The sequence below is a fragment of the Wyeomyia smithii genome, chromosome 1 (genome assembly GCF_029784165.1).
Source record: "Wyeomyia smithii strain HCP4-BCI-WySm-NY-G18 chromosome 1, ASM2978416v1, whole genome shotgun sequence".
Taxonomy (NCBI): domain Eukaryota; kingdom Metazoa; phylum Arthropoda; class Insecta; order Diptera; family Culicidae; genus Wyeomyia; species Wyeomyia smithii.
Window position 1 is genome coordinate 21,982,361 of NC_073694.1, and position 22,942 is coordinate 22,005,302.

Here is a 22,942-nt window from a genome sequence, read left to right on the forward strand (position 1 = left end):
TCATGTTGCAGTTGCATTGCTAATTCGAAGAAATTTCTGCGGCCTTGGTTCACGGTGAGACCCTGAGAGTCTTTCTTCTTCAGATTCTCGAGTGCTGTCACCAGGGGATCATAACTGAAGCGTGAGGTTAAGAAGAGTTGAGCTACCAAATTTTCGCTCCTGTGGTCTTGAATTACCGGATCATTGTATGCAACAAAATAAGATCGCATGGAGGTTTCGTAACCAAGCCAACTGCTTCCTTTGTAACGTTTGGCTCGCAACGGTTTTTTCGCCAAGGGTTCCTTTTGGAGCCTTCCACATTCCAGCTGACGATTCCTTCCGCCGAACAACTTCAAGAATTTCAACCGCTACGAATCCAATAAGAATTAACTTGGCCTTTCTGTCGGTTCGATTCCACCTTGAGCATCGCATGCCGCCAAAACCAGTGTCGTTCTGGCAGCACAGGAGAAACTTCAACTGCATCCAAGTGACCCGGAAACATCAAATTTCGAAATTCGACGCCCAAACCGGTAGGCAATCATCTCTCATGTCACCAAGACCATGAGCTCCGAGCAGCTGTTCGAGGCGGCTCGCAGCAAATTGACATTAAATCAGAACTATAACAAATGACTGACTGGTCAACTTTTGTCACGATATAGGTAGTAAAATTTAGTCTCATCGTTATCGATTTTTGCTAAAAGAAATTGTCTGAAAATATCAAAACTAAACAACCTAATCTTGATCTGAACTGCAAAGCTGAACATTTTTATACAAAAACAAAATTACTACTACAAAGCATTTCTTTCAAACTACCTGAAAATCCCATAGGCCCTAGTTTCTGTAGTTTTACTAATAAAATCATCAGCTTATATTTTAGTAATAACTTATAACACATCAATTACACAATTTTTCATTTTTATTACATTTAGACTTTTTTTTTTTGTTTGAGCTATATGAGATATTTTTTAATTATTATAAGCTTTTTTCCCTTTCGTGATTCGTGATTTTAATTTTTCTGCGTTTCTTCCTCCTGTGTATGGATGATGGTTGGGTTTCTGTTGGTTGCTGTATACTCGAGATGCCTTTGCGCCTATTTTCAATTGTTTTACTTTTTTTCTTATGGTTCCAGTGTACGGGTTCAAAAATTTTGCCTCAAGTCTTCCACGCGCGCGCGCACTTTCCAATCAATCATCAATTAAAGCGACTGTTAAAAATAGATACGACATTGTTTGTATGCTTACTTGTGTTTTTTTTTTTTTGTTTTGCTTCGACAATAAATTTTCACACTCTCCACTTAATAATGTTGGTTTTTTTTTCTGTTTCGTTACTATAGCTTACACAATTCAGTTTCGACCCCCAAAGTTTGTTTTTACCCAGCCCTTGTTCGTCGCCGCCGGAGGCGTCGTTGTCTACTCCGCGGACATAATACCGTGCACCTGTTCCAGCTTGTAGGCTAGCCGCTGCTTCTGCGAGAATTCGTCCTCCTCCAGGGTGACCGTCAGTTGCTCGTTGTACTTGACCGCGTACGAGTACAGCTCGTGCAGGGCGCAGTTCGTGTTGAACTCGGTCGTGTGGAGCTGCGAAAATGAATTAGTCTTTTTTATTAAAACAATACAGTCGAGTGTTTTAAGGGGGTTTAACACTCACCCGTGACTCTTCGGCGAGCATCGCGTTCATATCCTGATCCGATATGGCGGCCATATCCCGAATGTCGCTGTAGTATCGCTCCACCCACTCGCGGTACGAGGGAATATCCTTAGCGTATAAAAGCTTAGAACTAGGTGAGTCTTTCCCTGTTGGAATTAAAAAAAAAACGGGTGAGTTAGAGAATTCGATTTAGCGTATAGGTTTTGGGATCGCTTACCTAGCCTATGATCTGAAGTTGAACATGAGTCCATGAAGGTTTGAGCCACAACCGATAGGCAAGAATCCACTATGTTTGACTTGTGAATGTCAAACACAAAGTTAGGATTTTTGATGAGGTTTACCCAGAATCTGGAAGAGTAAATTATATGAATCAAGAGGTTTTGAAGGGGGTTTCTGGGAACCTACCGCAACGGCAAACTGTTGCTCTTCCAGGTGTGCACCACCTCCGGATCGGTGATGCCATGCAAGAGAGCCTGATCGTCTAGGAAATCGAACATGTACTTTATTGCTAGTGGTAGTGCGGAACCTCGATGTGCGGTGCTGAAGATTGTCTCGAACAGATCGTCGACGAACTTCTGCAGGGTGCCCTGTGGATGAAAATGGTTTTTTTTTTTTCAGTACAACTGTAAGAGAGGACCATCAGAAACCTACCTTAGTGGCTAGTAGCCGGGTCAAGTAGATCTCCGAGACCATCTTGTTGACCCGTTCGCCCTCCTTCGAGCCATCGCTGTCGTGGTGCTTCACCAGGTGCCAGTACTTGATACTGTTCTCCTGCATGTCCACGTTCATCGGGCTGCCGGCCCGGCTGAACGGTGGCGACGGCGAAACGTACTTCGATATGTTTAGTGTTTCATATTTGTGGATTTTCTCCGAATACTTTTCCCCTATCAGCGTTATGTTGTAGATGGAGCTTTCCTTCGGTACCAGACTCAGACAGGCGCCGTCGTTGACCCGATAGTGGTGCAACGTGTTGAGCTTCTTCCACTCGCCATCAGTCTTCGAGGTAGAGTCCTCATCGTAGAGGATCACACGGCCGGAGCTTCCGGTGCGCCACTCCAGATCCAAGTCCTCTTTTCTGGGCCGCTGGCTGCACGGAATCGCCTTGTAGATCGTGTCCAGACACTTTTCCTTCACCTGCCCGATGCTGTCGCAGTCCAGCACCTTCACCGGAATGTTCTCCGTGTTGGTCGGAATCATTTCGATATTATTGCACAGAATCGGAGGCTGCGTGATGCTCGCATACACCGTTAGTACCTTGAACTCAATCATCTGCCGAATCAGTTTCTCCTCGCTCAGCGAATACCGCGCCTCGTGGGTTATCGCATCCACCGGACCCTTATCGATCTGACCTTTGACGGCTCGGAACAACATGTAGAGCGGTTCACCGGCGCATTCCTTCAAGAACTTGTACAGCAGGAATGTAAACCAAGCGGAGAGCATCTTCTCCGCAACGGACTCCGTTCGCCTCAGCAAAAGCTTCGGATGGCTCTTCCCATCGATGCACTTCTCGATCAACTCGGCCAACAGAGTCTTCAGGATATCCGTGCAATACTCCAACTTGCTCTGCAGTGTTACCATTATCAACGAAGCCACATTGACGCGTTCTCGCATCGAAAAGTACCGATTGCTTTCTAGTGTCCTAATAAACAGCAGCAGGAAGGTTTTATTCATAACCAGCTGACCGAACAGACGTAAACCCTTCTCCTTACGGAGCAGCTCCGGTTTCTCCCACTGCAAAACAACATGATCGTCGTGATTCGGGAAGAGAATTTTCATAGCGTACGTTCTGTAGTCCAAGTAGGGGATACCACCGGAGGTGATATCTCCTCCCAAATCGGTCATCTCCGTCTGTAGTTCAGCGAAAGCTTCCTTACACTCGGCAGCAACCCGCAGCTCCAGAATGTCCATCTGTTCCTGCATATTCTTAAGCACTCGGTTGTTTTCGCTAGTTTTCTTCCGATACGCAAACACCAACCAGATGAAGATGACGAAGAATATGATCGAGCCGACGATGACGATCACCGTGACCGCCTTGTTGTTGATCGATGGCAGTATACTGGCCGAGGAGTAGCTCATATAGCCAATGTCGTACGTGAGCGAATTGCCGATGATGACCTTCACGTTAACCTTCTTAATTTCCTGATCGATTGGTGGCCGGCAGGTTAGCTGCTGACGCGATAGTGAGGTTATGTTACAGATCGCATTATCCCCTATCTTGACAACCACATCGCTCTCCTTAGACGCCCGATCCAGATTGCGTCCATTGATCGTCAGGTACTCGCTGTTGAAGTGCTTGAGATTCTCCTCGAACGGATGGTAAACCGGATTGGGGTACAACTCAAAGCGGCTGCCAAGCTTGGTGGAAAGATTCCTCACCGATTTGACGTCATCCATGATGAAACCGTACTCCAGCCGGAGTGGTTCGTCCGACTGGAAGGTGTCCTCATCCTGCAGATCGATCTCAGGCGAATTACAAGTCATCTCCTTGTTCGAGATCGACTGACACTCGTTCAGGAAGATCTGATCCCGATAGTAGACGTAAATTTTCGGCTTCTGGATCGAGAAGAAGTTCTGGCCGACTACGAAGATCTTGATTCCACCGGCCGGGATTCCTAGAGTGTAACAAAATTAGTTTACTCAATTCGGGTTATAATAGAATGGGAAGCTTACCTCGTGCGGTTCTCGTCTGTCCCGGATCCCCCGAGGTAACGTAATCGATCGACGGATTGGGTACGTACTCGAAGTTATCTCCTCCAAACTCTCGGACACCATTATCGAACTCCATTCGTAGTTTACCCTGCATCTGATTCGGAACCGCTGTCGTCCTGCAGGTGGCTTCATTCTCATCCGTACTGTGAACAAGCAAAAATTATACTCAACTGCGAATCACCCAATTAAATTACAATCTTACCTCAAAATCTCACACGGATGCTGATCCAGGAACGCCTTCACTCTACTTCCCGTATTCAAGTCCCTACCGAAAATCTTTATAATCGTCCCGCCCGCAATCGGGCCCGACTTCGGCAGAAAATCCGTAATCTCCGGATCAACAAACACAAAATCATACGTCGACTCGCCTCGGAAATCAGAAATCTGCACCACCACATGACCCGATCGATGCGTCTTCACGCCCGGACCATCCACCTTGCACACGATCTCCTTCGTCTGCACGTACAGCTCCCGGAACGGCATACAATCGATACCGGCAATCTTAATCCCTCCATACACGTCCTCAAACTTCTTCCCCAAATTGATACCCCGAATCGTTATATTCGTGCCACCCTCCCACGGACCCGTCTTCGGGTCGAACGAATGAATCTCCGGATTCGGGCAGGTCTGCTGATTATTCAACCAATCCTTCTTTTCCAAGCCCTCCACCTTCCCGGAAATGCCGCACTGATCCTCCACCTCGCACGTATTAGACGACGAACACCAACCACATTTATACTTTTCATCTAACGCCAAGCAAACACCACAACTATCGGACATATCTCTACAGCGATAAATTACGACTGCAATCAATCAAAAAAAAAGTAAATTTATACTCTAACGTTCGAATTCTGAGAACATTAAAGAACTCACCATGTATATTGTTAGGATTGTCTAGCGGCTTCGAGCCGCCCCAGATGACGGCGAACGTGGCCGTCAGCTTCGGCGTCTTCGCCGTATAGGAGAACTCCATCGCGTCACAGTAGATGGTGTCACCGAGCAGCTGTGCGTTGACACTCGTCACCCGGCCCTCGACGTTGAATTGACACACGAAGCGCGTCTGCACGATAAATTGACCGATGATATGCACCTTCACCTTGACGGACTTCTTCGAACCAGCGGGAACCAAAATCTCCGGCCCGTCACCTGTGACGTTGATCGTCGGACAAAAGCCCGGCCCGGATCGATAACTGGGTCCTATCCGGCTGATGCCCGTTACCAGGATGTCGTTGCGACAGTTCTCCGCCGTATCGTGCGTACAGCGGTGCGCTTCGACGCACCAATCGCACGGGAACTGTGAGGAGACGCATTGCGTACAGGACAGGTGCGTGCTGCAGTCGAAGAAGGTGAACTTGGTCGACACGATGTCCGGCCCTTGGGAGGTCTTGATCGAGAGCTGCGCGTTGAAGTGATCTGCAATTGAGACAGGGAGATTGGTAGTGGTTGGAGATCAGTTATTATAGTTCCAAGTTATGATGATTTCTGAAAGTCGGAACTTCAAATTCCATAAACACAACTTCTCAACTGATTTCCAGAATTCTTAGAGCCCTATCAAATCTCCATCGGTAATATATCCATGACAGTTGAGCGAGTTCAAAAATGTTGGAATGATAAATATTAGCATAATAAGAATATCACAAATGTCAAAACAGTCAAATAGATTGAAAATGTCATAAATGTCGGAAATATAAGGTTAAATAAAAAGTGTGTAATATTATAGAGAATGTAGGTATCACGCCCCTGGTAAGGTAGCATACCGGAATCTCTCCTTACCACGAGCAACGAAAACAAAAATACGGAACGTAATGCGTTCGGCCCTAGACCGGCGACGGTCCGTCGGCCAACAAAGTAAAGTTTTTGTTTCCCTATTGCAAAACTTTGTTATTGTTTTCTTTATGATTTACTGCACTACTAATAACTTTTTTCGCATGATTTTGTTTTTAACTCATTTCTATTTTTGGAAATCATACTTTACTTTCACTTTATTCTACTCAATTTCTTGATTTTAGGGTTACTTTTTATTTCGGTTTTTTACATTGCCCGCTTTACTAAACTTGTTCTTCATCTATTTAACGTTTAGCGAATTTTATAATTTACAAGGGTGACAATATATCTAGTAGGGTTTCGAACGTCTTCGTCAATGGTTTTCTTCGGCAGTTTTTCTGCAGCAATCTTATACTCAATCTTATATTAAAGGGGGCCGAAGAAAACCACTGACGGAAACGTTCGATACCCTATATCGTCTCGTGTCAAATAAATGTGTGAACAAAAAAAAGCATATCGTTTAATTTCTTATTTTATTTTATATTCGTAAAATTTCTCAAAATGGTCTGGTAACCATAGGTAACAGAAAATTATGTTTATCTATTTACTTACTGACCTGAAAATACGGAAAATGTTTTTCGACCACTTTTGATTTGAATTAAACTAGAAAATTTTCGCTCGTGCGATTTTTCGGAAGAAAATTTGTTTGATATCGCGAAGTGAGTTTTTTCAGAAATGTTTGTTATGTTGAGTGTAATGCGAAACTTTTACTTGATGTGTATCGTAGTGCCGTGAAGATTATTCGATGAAAAAGCTGAATTAGCATATAGGGGATTGGCGCCACGGTCGTTTGTAGCGGGTTTGTCTTCGTTATTGCGTCCGAAGTTGTCGCGTTTTGTCGTGATTTATAATACGTGGAGGGTGTAATTCTGTTGTAGTCATAGTTGAGAAGCCTTCGTTCAGAGTCCAGTGTGTTTAAGGGGTATTACGAATGAAAGAATTGATGAACACTGCTTTGAGAAGTGTAGAGTCAATACTGTATCGGCTCGTAAAAAAAACTAATTTTAGTGATGCTACCGAATCCTGTGTGATAAAGGAAGTGAACATTAAAACGATGCGGCTAAAGATAAGTATAGTGAACATGCGGGAGGTAGTTTAAAAGTTTTTGTTACTTTCAAAATTGTTCATGCATAAAAAGTGACAATTGGAACGAGCGTCGCTTGCTTTCCACATCAAGGCTTGCATGAAAGCTTGTGTGCAGGTGCGAGTGAACAAACAGTGCTGCTGTTTTCACCGTACATGGAGCAAATGCATTGCAAATAAATGTCTTTTTTGCTTAAATTTTTTAATTTATCATTATTATTTTAAGTTCAATTTTCTTATTGTAGCAATTGCGTAGGCGACCGATTTCCACATTAGTTATTACAAGTTTAGCAATTTGTCATGAGATTTTTGGTAATATTTTGGTCCATACATAGGTTATATTTTGGTACGTATATATGGTAAGATTTATTCATTTTACTATTTGGCACTTCTTTGTCAATATCAATTCTTTGTCAATGTCAATTTGTCAAAAAATATAACATGCTATTAAATACGGGTCAATCCTTTTGATATAAATGTATCAAACGAGTTGAAAGTCTGAAAATAATAATAAAATCTGTAAGATTTTAATATTATTTTGAGGCGGGGCTTACCGATTGGAAAATTACTCCGGAATGTACTGCAAGTACTCAGTCATTCTGTAAAGGGTCTTTGGAAGGTCGGTAGAGCTAACACCTTCTAGAACCCGAAACTAAGATAGTTGCAGAATTGAAATATAATTGCAACTGTCTTTTTTTTTTTCACTATATCACTGCCAGACAGTGGGATCTAGAAAGGTTCCACACACACACACACACACACACACACACACTTTTTATTTCGGTTTTTTACCGCTTCCGGTTGTGTTACATGTTTTTCGCTCTTCTTCAGCCATTACTTGGCAGTTAATTTTATCAAATGTATGGAGAATAGCTCTTTTATTGAAATTTCTTTCGAAAATAACTTTTAAGCCCTTTTAAACTGCGAAAATCAATCAAAAAACCAACCCAATGTTACGGATATAGTCTCCAGAAATAAAAATTATCTGGAATGTCATTAGCAGGTCTTCTCATAATTATGTAAAGAGCAGCGAACTTTTGAAATGTCTCAAGAAATTTGAAAATAGTTTAAAAATTATGAAACATCGGTAACAAAGTCACAAATCAGGTGTAAAAGTCGTAGGACAATCAAAGATATCTTCGATGTATCAACGATCAACAACGCAAAAGTTTTAAAATTAGGTACAAAATAACTTAGATACATCTTTAGAAACAAAAATAAATATCGCGTCAAGCTCAAAACATATATAAAACGCATTGATGGGTCGGAAGAAACTAAAGTATATTTTGATTCAAAGCAAAGAACAAAATAGCTGTAAAACATGAAAAAAAAAATTTTTTAACAATAAAAATTAAGCTCTCTCACATTTAACCTTTGCTTTCCTTTTTCCGTGCCTTTTTAACACCACTTCCAAAAATTGTTATGTATTATTCATCATTTTCACGTCACCTTTGGTTTCTATACTAATATTACACCATTTGGAGTAGTCATTGGATCCTTTTTTTGTTGGTTTTGTGCCATTTTATATCAATATACTAATACTTCTGTACCACTCTTGTGTCAATGCGTTTAATTTTTTCATTTCTATAATTTTGCTATCATTTTGTGGAACTTTTGTATTACTCTTTCATAACTTTCTCTATACTACTTGTGTTTATTTAACATTACTTTAAAAACTTTCAATCCATTTTTGCATCACATTCGCATTCTTTTGTATCGTATCATATTTGTGTTTCTTTTAAGAAACGTTTGTGACACTTTCGAGTCGTATTTGCAAAATTTTTATTTCTTTTTAAATTATCTCTAGTATTTCTACATCACTTTAATCATTTTTGTCTTTTGTATTTTTCATATTTTTTTACCCCTCAGGGCAATTCGTGTTATTTTTACTACCATTTGGGAAATTTTCTTCCATTTAAACATGTTTTAACGTACACAATTTTATGTTTCCTGTAGGCATGCTTGTCATTCTCCTCAGTATGTGAAAGGAGAGGAGAAAAAATTCACCGCGCACTTCCCTTCCAGTGTGTGCCTGCGTGTAGCAAATGTTTCACCACACTGCTCCTTTCTCACTCCAAAGTGTCTCAACCAGCTTACAGAGAGACAAACACACTTCCAACTCACCCCACATCTGATAGAAACAAGAGGGGTGAATCACTCTACAGAGAAAACGCAGAAGTGCACAACAGTGTCCACTGGCGAGTAGTCCGGAAGGTGAAAAAAAACCTACCGGGCAAAAATGTAGTCCTCGTGTAGCTACGAACGAATTCCACCAGAGTAAATTCGACCGGCACAAGCGCACGAGCAACGCAGTCTATTTTTTTTCTCCCAATCTCTTTTCCTCTTCTGCCATGCTCAAGAAACTAACTGTGAAACGCTCTGCAGTGTAATTATTGTGCGTGATATCCACACATGTGAGAAAGTACACCATAGTTCATTGTCTCGCAAGAGAGAGATTTCAGATTTCACAGCAGTGCGTTCAGGTAGCTCAACAGAAAAAATCTTTTGTCGCTCTCTTCTAGCATGAGCGTATTGATTTGCTCTTTAGTGTGACGGCAGTTGTCTCCGCAGTGCAAGATATTCTCCTGCACTTTAGAGGTTTACTGAGGAGAAAAGACAAGCATGCCTGTAGGAGCCTATGACCACTGCTACAATTTTATGATATTTTATGTTATTTTATATTTTTGTGGTTTATCTGTGCCATGTTTTCATGTATTTATTTGTTTATTTTGGTCTGTTTATTTACCAACTACGTTCGTCATTGTTATACCAATTTTCTTTCCATTTTGCGTCATCTTCTGTACATATTGTTACGTTTTAATTATTATTATTATTATTATTATTTATTTATTTCCATCTGACCCGCAGTGGTCTTAATGAAATGTTGATACACTAACAATAACAAACAAAGAACAAAGTGCAACATTAACAAACAGATTTCCAGCAATACAAACTATCTAACAAGCACATGAAACATTTTTAAACTATCTTATGCACTACATGAGTCGTCTTAACCTATTCTTGAAAACGTCAAAATAGTCAAAAAATCTATTGAATACGTCACACATCGCCCTTATAGGTTCGTTCTGGCCGTAGTTAGTACGTTGGTAGTCAAGTCGTAGAAAGTTCCATGATCTCAGGCTTCTCGCAGGCACATAGATGTTGAGTTGAAAGAGAATGGCCGGGGCATCAATTTGTCCAGCGAAAAGTTTTCCCACAAAAACAGCTCTCGATATATTTCTCCTTTTTGCTTAAGTGTCCATATCCAGTAAACGGCAGCGATCATTGTATGGAGGTAGCTCACTCGGGTTACTCCATGGTAGAGTACGTAGTGCATAACGGATGAACCGGCTTTGCACAGACTCAATTCTGTTTCTCCAAATCTCCGCATTGGGGCACCAAACAACAGCAGATGTTTCTAGCACCGACCGCACCAGGGAAAAATATAATGAACGCAGGCAATATGGGTCTGAAAATTCTTTGGCGATTCGAATTATAAACCCTAGGTTCCTATTCGCTTGTGCAATTATGCTCGTGTAGTGATCTCTAAAGGACATTTGAGAATCTAAGAGCACACCAAGATCCTTAACTACAGTGACTCTTTCAAGCGGCTGACCAGAGATTGTGTAACTCCACAGGATTGGTTTTTTTCTACGGGTGAATGAAATCGCAGAGCATTTGGAGATACTAACTGTCAGGCAATTGCGTATGCACCAGTTATAGAAAGCGTCAATATACTGCTGTAGTTCCTCACAGTCAGCTGTAGATCTTACGACGAGGAAAATCTTCAAATCATCGGCGTAGATTAATTTACATCCTGGCGGAATGACAAAACCAACATCGTTGAAGAACAAGGAAAATAGCAGCGGTCCAAGGTTGCTTCCTTAAGGCACGCCCGACAAATTTACAAAACTGTATGACTCGCTGTTTCCTAGTTTCACAGACAGAGTACGACCAACTAAGTAAGATTGAAGCCAGCCGACCAGATTCGATGTTGCACCCAGCTGCTCAACTTTCGCCAACAAGATGTTGTGATCCACGCGATCGAATGCTGCTTTGAGATCCGTGTAAATAGAGTCTACCTGAGCACCAGATAGACTCAGCAGATTCGTTGTTGTAGATCTTCCAGGAAAGAAACCATGTTGGTCTACCGAGATGTACGCTTTGCTTTCGCGAAGCAGGACGCCTCCTACTAATACTTCAAAAAGTTTGGACCCAGCGCATAATGAAGTTATCCCGCGATAGTTAGCTGTATTTTGTTTATCCCCTTTTTTGAAAACTGGGAACATTGTTGATTTTTTCCAGCGCTCTGGAAATACTCCTTGCGCCAGCGACTGGTTAAATATTAATTTTAATGGAGCACAAAGGGCAGTAGAACATTTTTTAAATACACTGGCAGGAATTCCGTCTGGACCAGGTATCATAGATGACTTTAATTTCTTTATTGCAAGCATGATATCATCGTCGATGAATCGAACATTGTCTAGATTCATTACATTGTTTGGAACGTTTTAAAGAGCATTTTCTACCTGTACAGCGCTAGCAGGGGATGCGTTGAATGCACTAGAGAAGTGCTTGGCAAACAGGTTGCAGATGCCATCGCGAGTGTTTGCAACTTCTCCTTCCAAAAACATTTGCGAAGGGAGTCCGCTTTCCTTACGTTTTTCATTCACAAAAGCCCAGAAACCTTTGGGGTTTCTTCTGAGGTTTGACTGTACACGTAGGATATGCTGTGAATAAAGGATACGGTTATATGCTCTGTAGTTATTACTGGCCTGGGTGAAGTCTCGCTTTGTCAAGGGATTCCGTTGATGTGTGTATCTGCGAAGTGCTTTTGCTCTCAAACGTTTTAGTTTTTTCAACCGCCGATTAGACCAGGGTGGTTTCGGTCTGGAACGAGGAGCTGGAACGTGAAGACTGAACAGCTGAAGTAAAATAGTTGAGAGTCTTTCTACAGCAAGATTAACATCCATAGCATGATTTAGTGCCGTTTCCCAGTTGATTGCTTGTAACGAATCCATTAGTGCAATAAAATCTGCTTTGACAAAATTAAATTCCCTATCTTCGGGCGTATCATCAAAATCAACTGGTTGCGGAAATGCTTGAGTGACCAATAGAGGAGGGTGATGCGAATCCATTTCTAGTAGAGGCTCACAAGCTTCAACGACAGTGCAATCCGGTGCCGATTCCTCATTGACGAATAAGAGATCTAACGTTCGATTCCTATCGTTAGTGACAGTGCACATCTGTAACATATTCAGCAGCGACATACCGTCCAGAAGAGCAGAAGCAGTTCCAGAAAACGTAGACTCGGAAATGTTTGGAATAGCATAGCCCGAGCTTGTACGTGTCCAGGTAATACCAGGCTAATTGTAGTCTCCAAAGAGCAAATGAGTTGCATGCGGCTGGAGCGAGCACGAAATTTCAAGTGCGGAGTCTATATGTTTTTGCACGGTAAAAGAATCATTGGAGTAATCGGGAGAAAGATATATGACGCCAATGCAAATGCTGCTGCCCCGACAGTTAATATTCACCCAAAGCTGTTCAAGTTCGTCATGAGTACACAAATTGCGCCTGGATGCAAATCGGTTTGATACAGCAATAAGGACACCACCACCTCGCATTTTTCCAGATCTAGCTGCATCACGATCAGTGCGGTATACATTATATTGTGTTCCAAATAGCTGCACTGAGTTTATTTCACTGTTCAGCCATGTCTCGGACAAAACAATAACATCGTGTTCCGAGTCAAGCGTCGCCAGGAACAGATAATCTATTTTTGTTCGTAATCCCCTCACGTTCTGGTAGTAAATTTTTATATTACCAATCACAGCAGTCCTAGAAGCGGAAGTTTCGTCAGCGGTGAAAGCGTTCAAACTAAACGGGTACTTGCCGTTTACAGCGAGTTGGAGAACCCCTTCACCACACCCACGCACTGGACCGGGACGGCTGATGATCGCTGGCGGCAGCGGCTCGACAGTGGAGGAGGGCTTGGGGGTTTCCATAATGCTAACTTCGTTGCGTCCCAGTATCCGATAGGCAGAAGTAGACAAGGCGGATGAAAATAATCTTGATGACATGGTACTGGAAATTTTATCACATGGCACTGTTTCGGTCTCCGTAAATCGCGAATTAAGGGATGAAGCAACACTGCAAATTGTATGAAATTCAGGACACGAAGAAGCTCTAATAAAATCATACTTGCCCAAGCGAGCAAGTTGGATAGCCTCTTCACCAACTCCGAACACAGGAACGGAACGATTTGGATGGCCGGAACAGACTGCTGAAGACGAAGAAGAACGATAGTTGTCGACTGTGTCGGGTGGCTCAGAGGCTTCCATCATGCGATATGGCGTGCGTTCCGTTGTCGTCAGTTCTCGGTGGAAGAAGGAATTTAATGTTGCGTTGAAACTGCATCGATCCGGGGGGTCCCAACGTCGATTTGTGGAATTTTCGCAGGTCCCCAAAAATCCCGCTCAGCTTTCAAATTTTCAAATTCTCTGAAGAAAATTCCTTTCGGCCAAACAGATGGGTCAAGTGCTCTATCTTTCAACTCCTTTTCTATTCCTACTTTGAATGAAATGAAAGCATACTGATTCAAATCAGCATCTTTACGCACAAGCTTCCGAACATCGACTGGCTGTTGAGTTTCCAAGCATTGTTTTACTAGCTCGGAAATATCTGCTTCTGAAACATGACGAGCAATTCTGGAGAAATAAAGCCAGAATTTTTCGGCTGGTTTTGCAACAGTTGCTACTATCGTGCTTCCCATATCGACCGATTTTGTTCCTCCAACAAGCTTCAAATCAGGGCGAGATTTAGGTGTCGTATCACGAGTGCGCTTAATGCTTGGCCAAGCAGTGCGAGTGCGTCCCAAAGCGGCGGAATCATTGGACTGATGTTTGTCGACTAATGTCTTAGTTAGCTTTTTGGTTTCTTGAAGCTCTATCTTTAATTCACACAGTGACTCGCGAACGGCATCCGAAACAACTGCTACAACACCCTGGGTCGTTTTCATGGGATTTTGTTTTATGTACTCCAATTGAGCAATACAGTGGTCACAAAACCACAAGATATTATTTTGCTCATTCACGAAGTCGACTTGAGGTCTTTTCAGACCAACGCACTTTAAATGCGCAGATTGATGACAAAAACCATTACATTGGATCACCTCAATAGTTTTGATCGGCTTAGAGCACTGGTAGCAGTTTGAATCCATGGTCCGTTTTATATTAGGTGTGTGTCCGTGCTGTATATTTCAGTTTTCGAAAATAACCACAAGATGTCGCTTTAATCGAAAAAATTGAGCGTGACGGTAGTGCGAGAAGCGAAAATACAAACAATGCACTGCACTTTCACCGAAACTAAAGTCCGGCAAAACACACTTGGATTGTCTTAGCAAGGCACTTTGAGTCGATCAAACAGACACGAATCACAATATTGCCGTTTGGAGAAACACTTCGGTGGCTTGCAAACAATATAACACTCGAAAAATAGCTAATTCTTAGCACCGTAAACAAACGCGATGTTCAAGTACACGGAGTACACGGGAAATCAATCCCATTTTTGTGTCATATTCACACCTCTTTGGGTAATTTTGGTTTATTTCACGTCACTTTTGAGTCATTTTTACACGAGTATCTTTCTTTGTAAGTTTTCTTCCATTTGTATGACAATTTCGATTTTATAATACCTTTGAGTATTTTTTTTCTGCATTTTAGTCTTGTTTCTTTATTTGTGTTGTTTATACAATTTGTGTATAATTCTCTTGCCATGTTCATGTCACGTTGGGCTTTGTTTGTGTAATTTTCGCTTGCATTGTGTGTTGTTTTGTTCCAATTTCGCATCATTTTTGTATTCTTGTTTGCTCTTATTGTTTCATTATACTTTTTTTCATTTGTCGTTTTTGTTGAAGTTTTTTTAACGTTATTTTTTTTTTTTCATTGATGTATGATTTTCGAATAGTTTTTGTTTTGGTTGTACTTGTATCATTCTTACTCGATTAAGAATAATTTTTGTATCGCTTCAAGGTATGTCGTTTTCTTGCAGTTTTTGTTTGCCTTTTTTGTAATTTTTGTAACATTTTTATGATTTTTGTATTTTGTTTTTTATTCTCGCTTATTTTCCGTCAGTCTAGTTCCGCCACTGTTGTGGCCAATCACCGACGCCCAGGGAGGCGACTCCTCACCCAGGACCCTAACTCACGACCCGTTTTTATTAACGGACCGGCGCCAACAGCTTTACTTCCTCATGCGATGGAGGGCGTGATCCCAGAGATTTTTCGCCTCAGAAAATCTCCCGGTGTCGGCTAGGATTGAATCTAGACCAGTTGGGTTGGTTGTGAGTGGATCACGCCACCTCACAACCATCGACACCTATGTCGGCGGTGGGATTCGAACCCAGGCGTCGAGCATGATTGGCGGAGACGTTACCAACCACACTAGGCCCCCGCTCGATTTTTGTATTTTTTCCAGTTAAAATTTAGGTAGTTTTATTCAAATTTCATGTTATTTTTCTTTGGTTAACATTCATGTCGCCTTTCTACCACAATTTCGATTTCACGAATTTTTGTGGTTAATATTTGTATTTCAGTTTTGTATTTACTGTGCTACAGCGATTTAGAACTTCTGAAGTGTCCTAGTGTAGCTTGTAGGTCTTGTTGAGGGTAACTTTCGCTCGTACTAGAAACACCCCTAAAATCTGAAATTATGGTCAAAATACGGTTTTTTGGACCTCAGTGGATATAATTTTTTTGTGGTTGAGAAATGATTTTATGAAATCTACGATTATGGTGGAAATCTTCTATTTCATCAAATCATATCTTAGCCAAATTATTACAAATTTTCATTGACCTATTGTTTTCGTTTGGCACTAAAGATACCTTCCAAATTCTACAGCAATTGAAGCTCATTCATTACAAAAATGTGTAAAAAATTGCGTACTAAGTTGGGAAAATTAAAAAAAAAACTTGAACATTCTTATTTATTTTAAAACTATTCATCATATATAGGTAAACTCCATGGACATATTTATATGTTTTGAAAGTACTGCTTTTCACCTTTCCAAAACAGCCAAAAAAATAAACAAACGGTTAAAAATCCCAAAATTTTGGGGCTTTTGGAAAAACTTCAGGTATACACGCAAGATACACTTGACTAGAGATACACAGTACCAAAAAATGAAATTTACAACTAATACAAATGAAAGCACATAACGGTTTCTAGCACATAAAGTGAAAAACATATACAATTTCATACCGTCAATAATGCACAATACCGAATCGTTTTAAGCCATGCGAATTTGTACGTTAATTGATATAAACTTAAAGCTTCGAATATAAATATGCATGCAAATTCACAATATATTCATTTACATTGCATATGAATATAATGCCACACGGAATATTACATGGTTTCCAATGCTCCATTTATGTGCATTTAAAGTAATGTAAATTTTTTTCACTGTGTACACTAGGTCTCAGCAGAAATTCTTGCATTTTTTATTATTCATAACCAAGCATGGAAAAGTTCACTCACTAGCAATATTTCATACAAATGTGTTCTTTGATTTATCAGTTATCGTTCAACTATTTCCACTCGCGTACAAGTTTTCCATAGAAACGCTGCTGATTATTTTCGCTTCTAACAGTTCCGAATACCATAGAAGAAGACTGAATGATTCAAACACGATAGTATTTATTGTATCCAAGTTCACTTGCATTCAACATTATCGCGAGAAGCTTTGAGATATTATCGCCAGTGATACAAAATTATGAATCCAAATGAACGTTAGATTGCGTTCAATTGTTTGCTTGCCGGAGCAAATAGGTATCATCAATGCTTACGGAAATTGTAGCATGGTGCATTAGCATCTGATACTTGAAATCACCAAGAATCATCGTGGTATATCACGGTGAAAGCATGACGTGGAGTAGCCGAATTACGCCTACAAGCAACCAACATTTGAAAGAATCATTGCGATCGCTTGTGTGCAATCGTTTACGATTTTTTCGTGAAACACTCGCTATATGTTGCTCGCTCCGCCTAAAGCAGGCAATACTGAAACAAAATCATCAAAGAAAGCTACCATATATTTCTTTGCTCTAAGTCAGCGGTTCTCAACCGGGGGGGAATTCCCCCCTAGGGGGGAATTTGACCGTTGCAGGGGGGGAATCGCGAGTAGAAAAAATTCACAAGCAATGCGCTTTTGTGATTGACGGTGGTGCGACTTTTTTTTTCAGTGTCAAATGAATTAGCTCGCAAAAAACCCATGCAGCAGTTTCATGCGCATTATTTTGCTCTGTAGGCATTCATACGTCAAATGTGCTTGTTAACAATCGTCACATACACCTTCACAAGAGATGCTGAATTGTATGCCCGTGTATTGGTGTTCTTCTGCTCCTGCTTGAAACATGTTAAAAATTAAAGTTTAAAAAGCCTTATATTTTTTAATTACTACAGCTTTTCTTTCATGGTGCCGATAAGGGGGAAGAGCTTGTGTAAATTATCAAAAGGCGGGCATGAACTGAAGAAGGTTGAAAACCACTGCTCTAAGTTGTCTCTTGCAAGCTTGAGAATGTGTAACTTTTAATAGCGATGGTTTGCTAGGATTGAAAGCTTATAAATAGCACGTTCAGAAATGATACCCGAATGATTGTTATGCGATACGAGTTTTTCCATCCTTGTTCATAACACCGTGACATAATTGTGCGATAGAAGTCAAAAATCCTGGATTTCTTAAAAAACATATAACTCAGCCAAATATCCACCGATTTTCACAAAACTGAGTTGGTTTGATTCGTGATTGAACATACTTTTAAAGTTTTAGTGTATTGGTAGTATTTCTTACAAAAATAGACAGCAAATTTCATGTTAAGTTGAAAAATTAAACTCAAATAATTCAGCATATGCTTTAGTGATATTAGTACAAACCTGTATATATTTTGAAAGCTTTGTTTGTCCCCTTTTTAAAATTGCTAAAATATTGAAAATCGGTTGATAAATGACTAAGTTAAAAAAATAGTTAGCACTGAGGTCCAAAAGAACGTTTTTGACCATAACTTCAGATTTAAGGGGGTTGGAAAATTTCTAGTACGAGCGAATGTTACCTACAACCTACACTAGGTCACTTCAGAAGTTCTTGCATTTTTTTTTTCATTTTCTCTAAACTGTGAATTTCTACCTTACCACGTTTATGTTCACTTTGAGTTATTTTTGTATTTCATTGAAGTCGTCCACCTCATGTTCTTTTGTTCCACTTTGGTATCATTTTTGGAACATTTTTAACTCATTTTGGTTGTTTTTACATCCTTTATTCTCGACCTTGGATAATAATTGGGTTATTTTAGAACAATTTTCTTTTATCTCTGTGACATTATTTTAATTTTCAATTATATTTTTTTTCATTTTATATAATAGTTTTTTATAATTTATGTCTCTCGCGTCACCTCGCGCTTTTTTGTATTATTTTAACGTAACATTTTGCTATTTTTGTGTCACTTTTCGACACTAAGACTTTGTTTTATCTATTTTCATACCAAATTGGATCATGTAATGGCATTTTAGTGACATATTTGTATGTTGTTTGTGTCTTTTTTTAACCCGTAAAGACCCGAGACGGAGCTTATTTTTTGAAAATGATCGTTCTCGGCACTGGCGCGGTCGATTTGAGAAAACTTGGTATATTTTTCAAGGGGAATAGTTGCTTTAAGTTTTGGTATAGGTACCACCCCTCTGGACCCCTCCCCATTCCCGTGAGATGCAAATATGTCTGTGTTTTTTGCTACTTTTTCGAACAGATTGAGCAAATGATGAGAATTTTCATAGGTATCAATTGTTTCATTCATCAAATCATGTCAGGTAGGTGAAATATGACAAATATGAATGAATTTGGAAGTTTTCAGAATATTTTAGTACAAAATCACAAAACTACGTATTTTTTAAAAAATTCAAAAAACATTGTCCTTCTTCAAGTTTTTAGTTCTACATTTTTAGAATATGGTATGGTTTTTTGAATTTTTTTTTAAAAACGTAGCTTTGTGATTTTGTACTGAAATATTTTGGAAACTTCTAAATTCTCTAACATTTTCGTACCATTCCTATCTGTTTTGTGTAATTTTTGTCTAATGTATCATTAAACATTAACATTGAGCCTTTTAAGATTCCTAACATTTTTGTGTCATACCTTCATACCTTAGTTCTAAGTTCGCCTTTGTGCCACTCATTTGTCAGTTTTTTATCAGTTCTGTTTTATTTTGATGTTGTTTGTTTCAATTCTGTGTCACTGTTGTATTTAAAAAAATATTTTTGTTAATATTTTCATCTTCTGTGCATCAAAAATTTAGTTTTTTTCTACAATCAACCCCATCTTTGTGCCGTTTTTACACCACTTTGGTTAATTTGTAATGTTGTATTTTAGTTTTGCACTTTTTTTTGTGTCAATCGTGTATTGTTCTCACTTCATTTTTGCGTTACTTTGAGCTGTTTGTATTTTTGAAGCCATCTTTTGTACACTTTGTGTTCTTTTGTTCTCATTTTCTTCTATCATGTAGTTATTCTTTTCGAATTCTTTTTGTTGTTTTTGTGTCATTTTACATGACTTTGAGTAACTTCTGTGCTATCTTCGAGTTGAATCAACTTCGTATTGTCTCCGAGTCACTATATATTTATTTTGTTTAATTTTCGATGATTCACACAACACAAAAACAATACAAAACTAAAACTAAAACTAACAAGTTTGATGATGGGGTCCCTTTTGTTATCTATGTGCCAGTTTTTTATTTTTTATTGCGTTTTTAATATATTTTTGTACCATATTACGACTATTTCCATATCATTTCTGTGTCAATTAAACATTGTTTTTTTGTGCAATTTTGTATCATTTTATCAACATTGAAACTTTTTGTCGTCCTTTGTTCTTTTTATTCTTGTCAGTTCTATGTCATTTTTGTGCCACTTTTGAGTCATTTCTGTTTCAGTTGTGCTTTATTTTGTTGTCGTCTGTTTTCCTTTTGTGTCCTGTCTTTACAATATTTTATATTTTTGTATTTTTTTGTCATTTTGTGAGATTTTAGATTTGAAAATATTTTTTGATTTGATTCGGTCGTTTCGCCTAATATAGTTTTTTTCTCTTTTTGTTATTATTTTGCTATTTTGCATCATTTGAAATCATTTATCACTCGACTCTGAGTAATTTTTGTGTACATTTTGTATTATTTTTGTAGCATCACTGTTTGTCATTTTGTTCATTTTTCAAGAAAATTCTTGAATGAATATGTATTATTTCTGTTTTTATTTCTCTATAATATTACTCATTCATTGTTTTCACATTTTGGCATGACTTTGGGCTATTTTTGTGACATTTTTCAACGTTGAGTTTTTTAATAGAAAGATTTTTGTTTCTACACCAGTTGAGGTTATTTTGTTTAAGATTTTTTGTGTTATGTTTTTATATTGTTTGTGTCATTGGTTTAATATTCTAGTGACATGTTTGAATAATTTTGTATTATATAATGTTTTTTGAGTAACTTTTGTGCAAGTTCTATGTTAATATTACATCATTTTTATTTTACTTGAATATTGTTCTGAGTAATTTTGGGACCTATTTTGTACTATTTTATAAACAATAAAAATTATGCTTTTTGAGAACTTAAATATTTTTGCATCACTCTTTGCGCCTTTCTATTAATCTTATTTTTGTGCTACTTTTGTACCATTTACTTGTTTTTACTCAACATATAATATATTTACCCTAATGAACTGTGTAATAATAAAACAAAACATGATTAAAACTATGTTTCTTTGCTTCGTGAGGCACATTAAATTAAAAAACGTGGTAACAGCTATTAAACACACGAGGCATATTATGCATTGATTCATGACGGTCATAATCAGTCCTTGCCCGAGAGATTCTTAGGAACGGGTGGTATTGGAAGTTTCAGCTGCGTATGATGATGTCCAAAGAGCTAAGTAGTGAAAAGCAGTCAATATTGCCCTAACGAAAGTAACCTATCAACACGCTTTAGCCAAGTTTAGTCTATCATCCAACAGTTCCAACCTAAATAGCGAGCAATGAATTCCTTGGCAGGGTGGGTGGCGTGGACTTGCCCACCTGAGATTGCGTAAAGCGATGCGGACGAACCTGCGTTGAACAGCCTCAACGGGTTCCTTCCCAGCCTGATTATAGGGTGCCAAGACCACAGACGCGCATATACCGATAACGGCCGAACACTTGCACAGTATAGTTTAGTTAAGTTTACTGCATTAAATACATGACATAAGACAGGCTAGAGCTTTTGGGCAGTAAACGTTTTTAAAATTCTTGGCAAAGCAAAACAGAAATTCTACCTGCGACGAGGCTTTTGAAATGCTGTATGTATTCAGGTGCATGCCTGTCAAAGCGTAGTTGAAATGGAGGGTGGTGCGTCTGGGACTAAACGAAATGATCGAACATTTGGATACATTCAACGACATCCTGTTGAGTTGACACCAGTCTTCCAATAGCTTTTTTTATCCTGTGATACAACTCCAAATCGTCGACACGTTAGAATAAAGTTGACATCGTTCATATACAGCAAAAATAGAAATGGTCCAAGATGACTCCCCTGTGGCATTTTGGCGATATTTTTTATATTTTTTGTGTCAAGTTTAAAACAAGCGGTGTCTTGATTGAGTCATTTTGTACTGAGATACTTTTTGTTCTATTTTCGTATAAGTTTTGCTTATTTTTAAGTTATTTGTTAATTTTGTGTTTTCAATGTTGTTGTACATCATTTTTGTTTTGTTTTTCGAATCATTTCTTATAACTCTTGTACCACAGACAAACAGACGTGCCTCTTCGAAGAAAAATCCTGAAAAGTCGTCGTCCTTATTCGAAACGTTACACTAGTGCGCCCCCATGTGAGCTTATTGTCTACTAACTTCTTTTCGTAAAACGGTTTTTGTCTTTGCTAATGGGTGTTCGCGCTTGCTTAAATTAACGCCAGCGGCATCACTGACGGTTTTTGTCTTTGATAATGAATGTACACGCTTGTTATAGCGACACTAGCGGCATTATTGCCCACTAAGCAAAATTTTAAAATAATCGTTATTTTTCTGGTCGATGAAATCATCATCGAGTGGCACGTCTGTTTGTCTGTGCTTGTAACTTTTTTACAGAATTTTTTCTTAAACTTTTTTGTATCATTTTGTGAAACTTCTGAGCCATATGATATGATATTATGATATTTCTAGAGAAACATTTCGAAAGGTCCTATCTGCTTTGATCGACTTTTTGATCGGCCACTTTCATTTAATCAACACAGCTTATTGAACACCTTTCATGACACGCTATTTGCACAAGTTGATAGCGTAGGGATCACTCTAGCCTTCTGAACGAAAACCATGCGCGGAAGAGTAACTAAAGCTGAACCATCACGCCCCGGAAAAACGACGGAAGCAGATAGGACCTTTTGAAAAGTTTATCTAGATTTATGATATCTGTGTTATTTATATTCCACTTCAGATGCTGTCACCTTAGAGAAATGTTTGTGATGTTGAGTTTATTTGTTTAGTAAAATTGAGTATATCGGCTTTCCAGTCATCTGCTTATCAAAACGAAAATTTATTTTCTATTTCCGACGTTTCGATTTAATATAAAATCTTTTTCAAGGATTCTACAAATATACAAGTTGTTACAAAAATTCAATAATCAGAAAACAGTC

At 39.2% G+C, this 22,942-nt stretch overlaps 1 protein-coding gene across 3 annotated transcripts in view; it reads right to left on the reverse strand.

The window, feature by feature from the left end:
* Positions 1–814: 814 nt before the first annotated feature.
* Positions 815–22,942, reverse strand: part of LOC129723224 (plexin-A4) — a 150,994-nt gene continuing 128,866 nt past the window's right edge. For 2 of the 3 annotated variants that reach the window (XM_055677307.1, XM_055677299.1), the window contains 8 exons: positions 5,209–5,748; positions 4,538–5,138; positions 4,297–4,478; positions 2,278–4,238; positions 2,032–2,213; positions 1,844–1,974; positions 1,627–1,772; positions 815–1,574 (listed from right to left, as the gene is read on the reverse strand). In XM_055677307.1, the coding sequence (XP_055533282.1) occupies positions 1,389–1,574; positions 1,627–1,772; positions 1,844–1,974; positions 2,032–2,213; positions 2,278–4,238; positions 4,297–4,478; positions 4,538–5,138; positions 5,209–5,748 (3,929 nt within the window). In that variant the 3' untranslated portion in view covers positions 815–1,388. The remainder of the gene's footprint in view (positions 1,575–1,626; positions 1,773–1,843; positions 1,975–2,031; positions 2,214–2,277; positions 4,239–4,296; positions 4,479–4,537; positions 5,139–5,208; positions 5,749–22,942) is intronic. The other variant, XM_055677316.1, reaches the window with a different exon arrangement.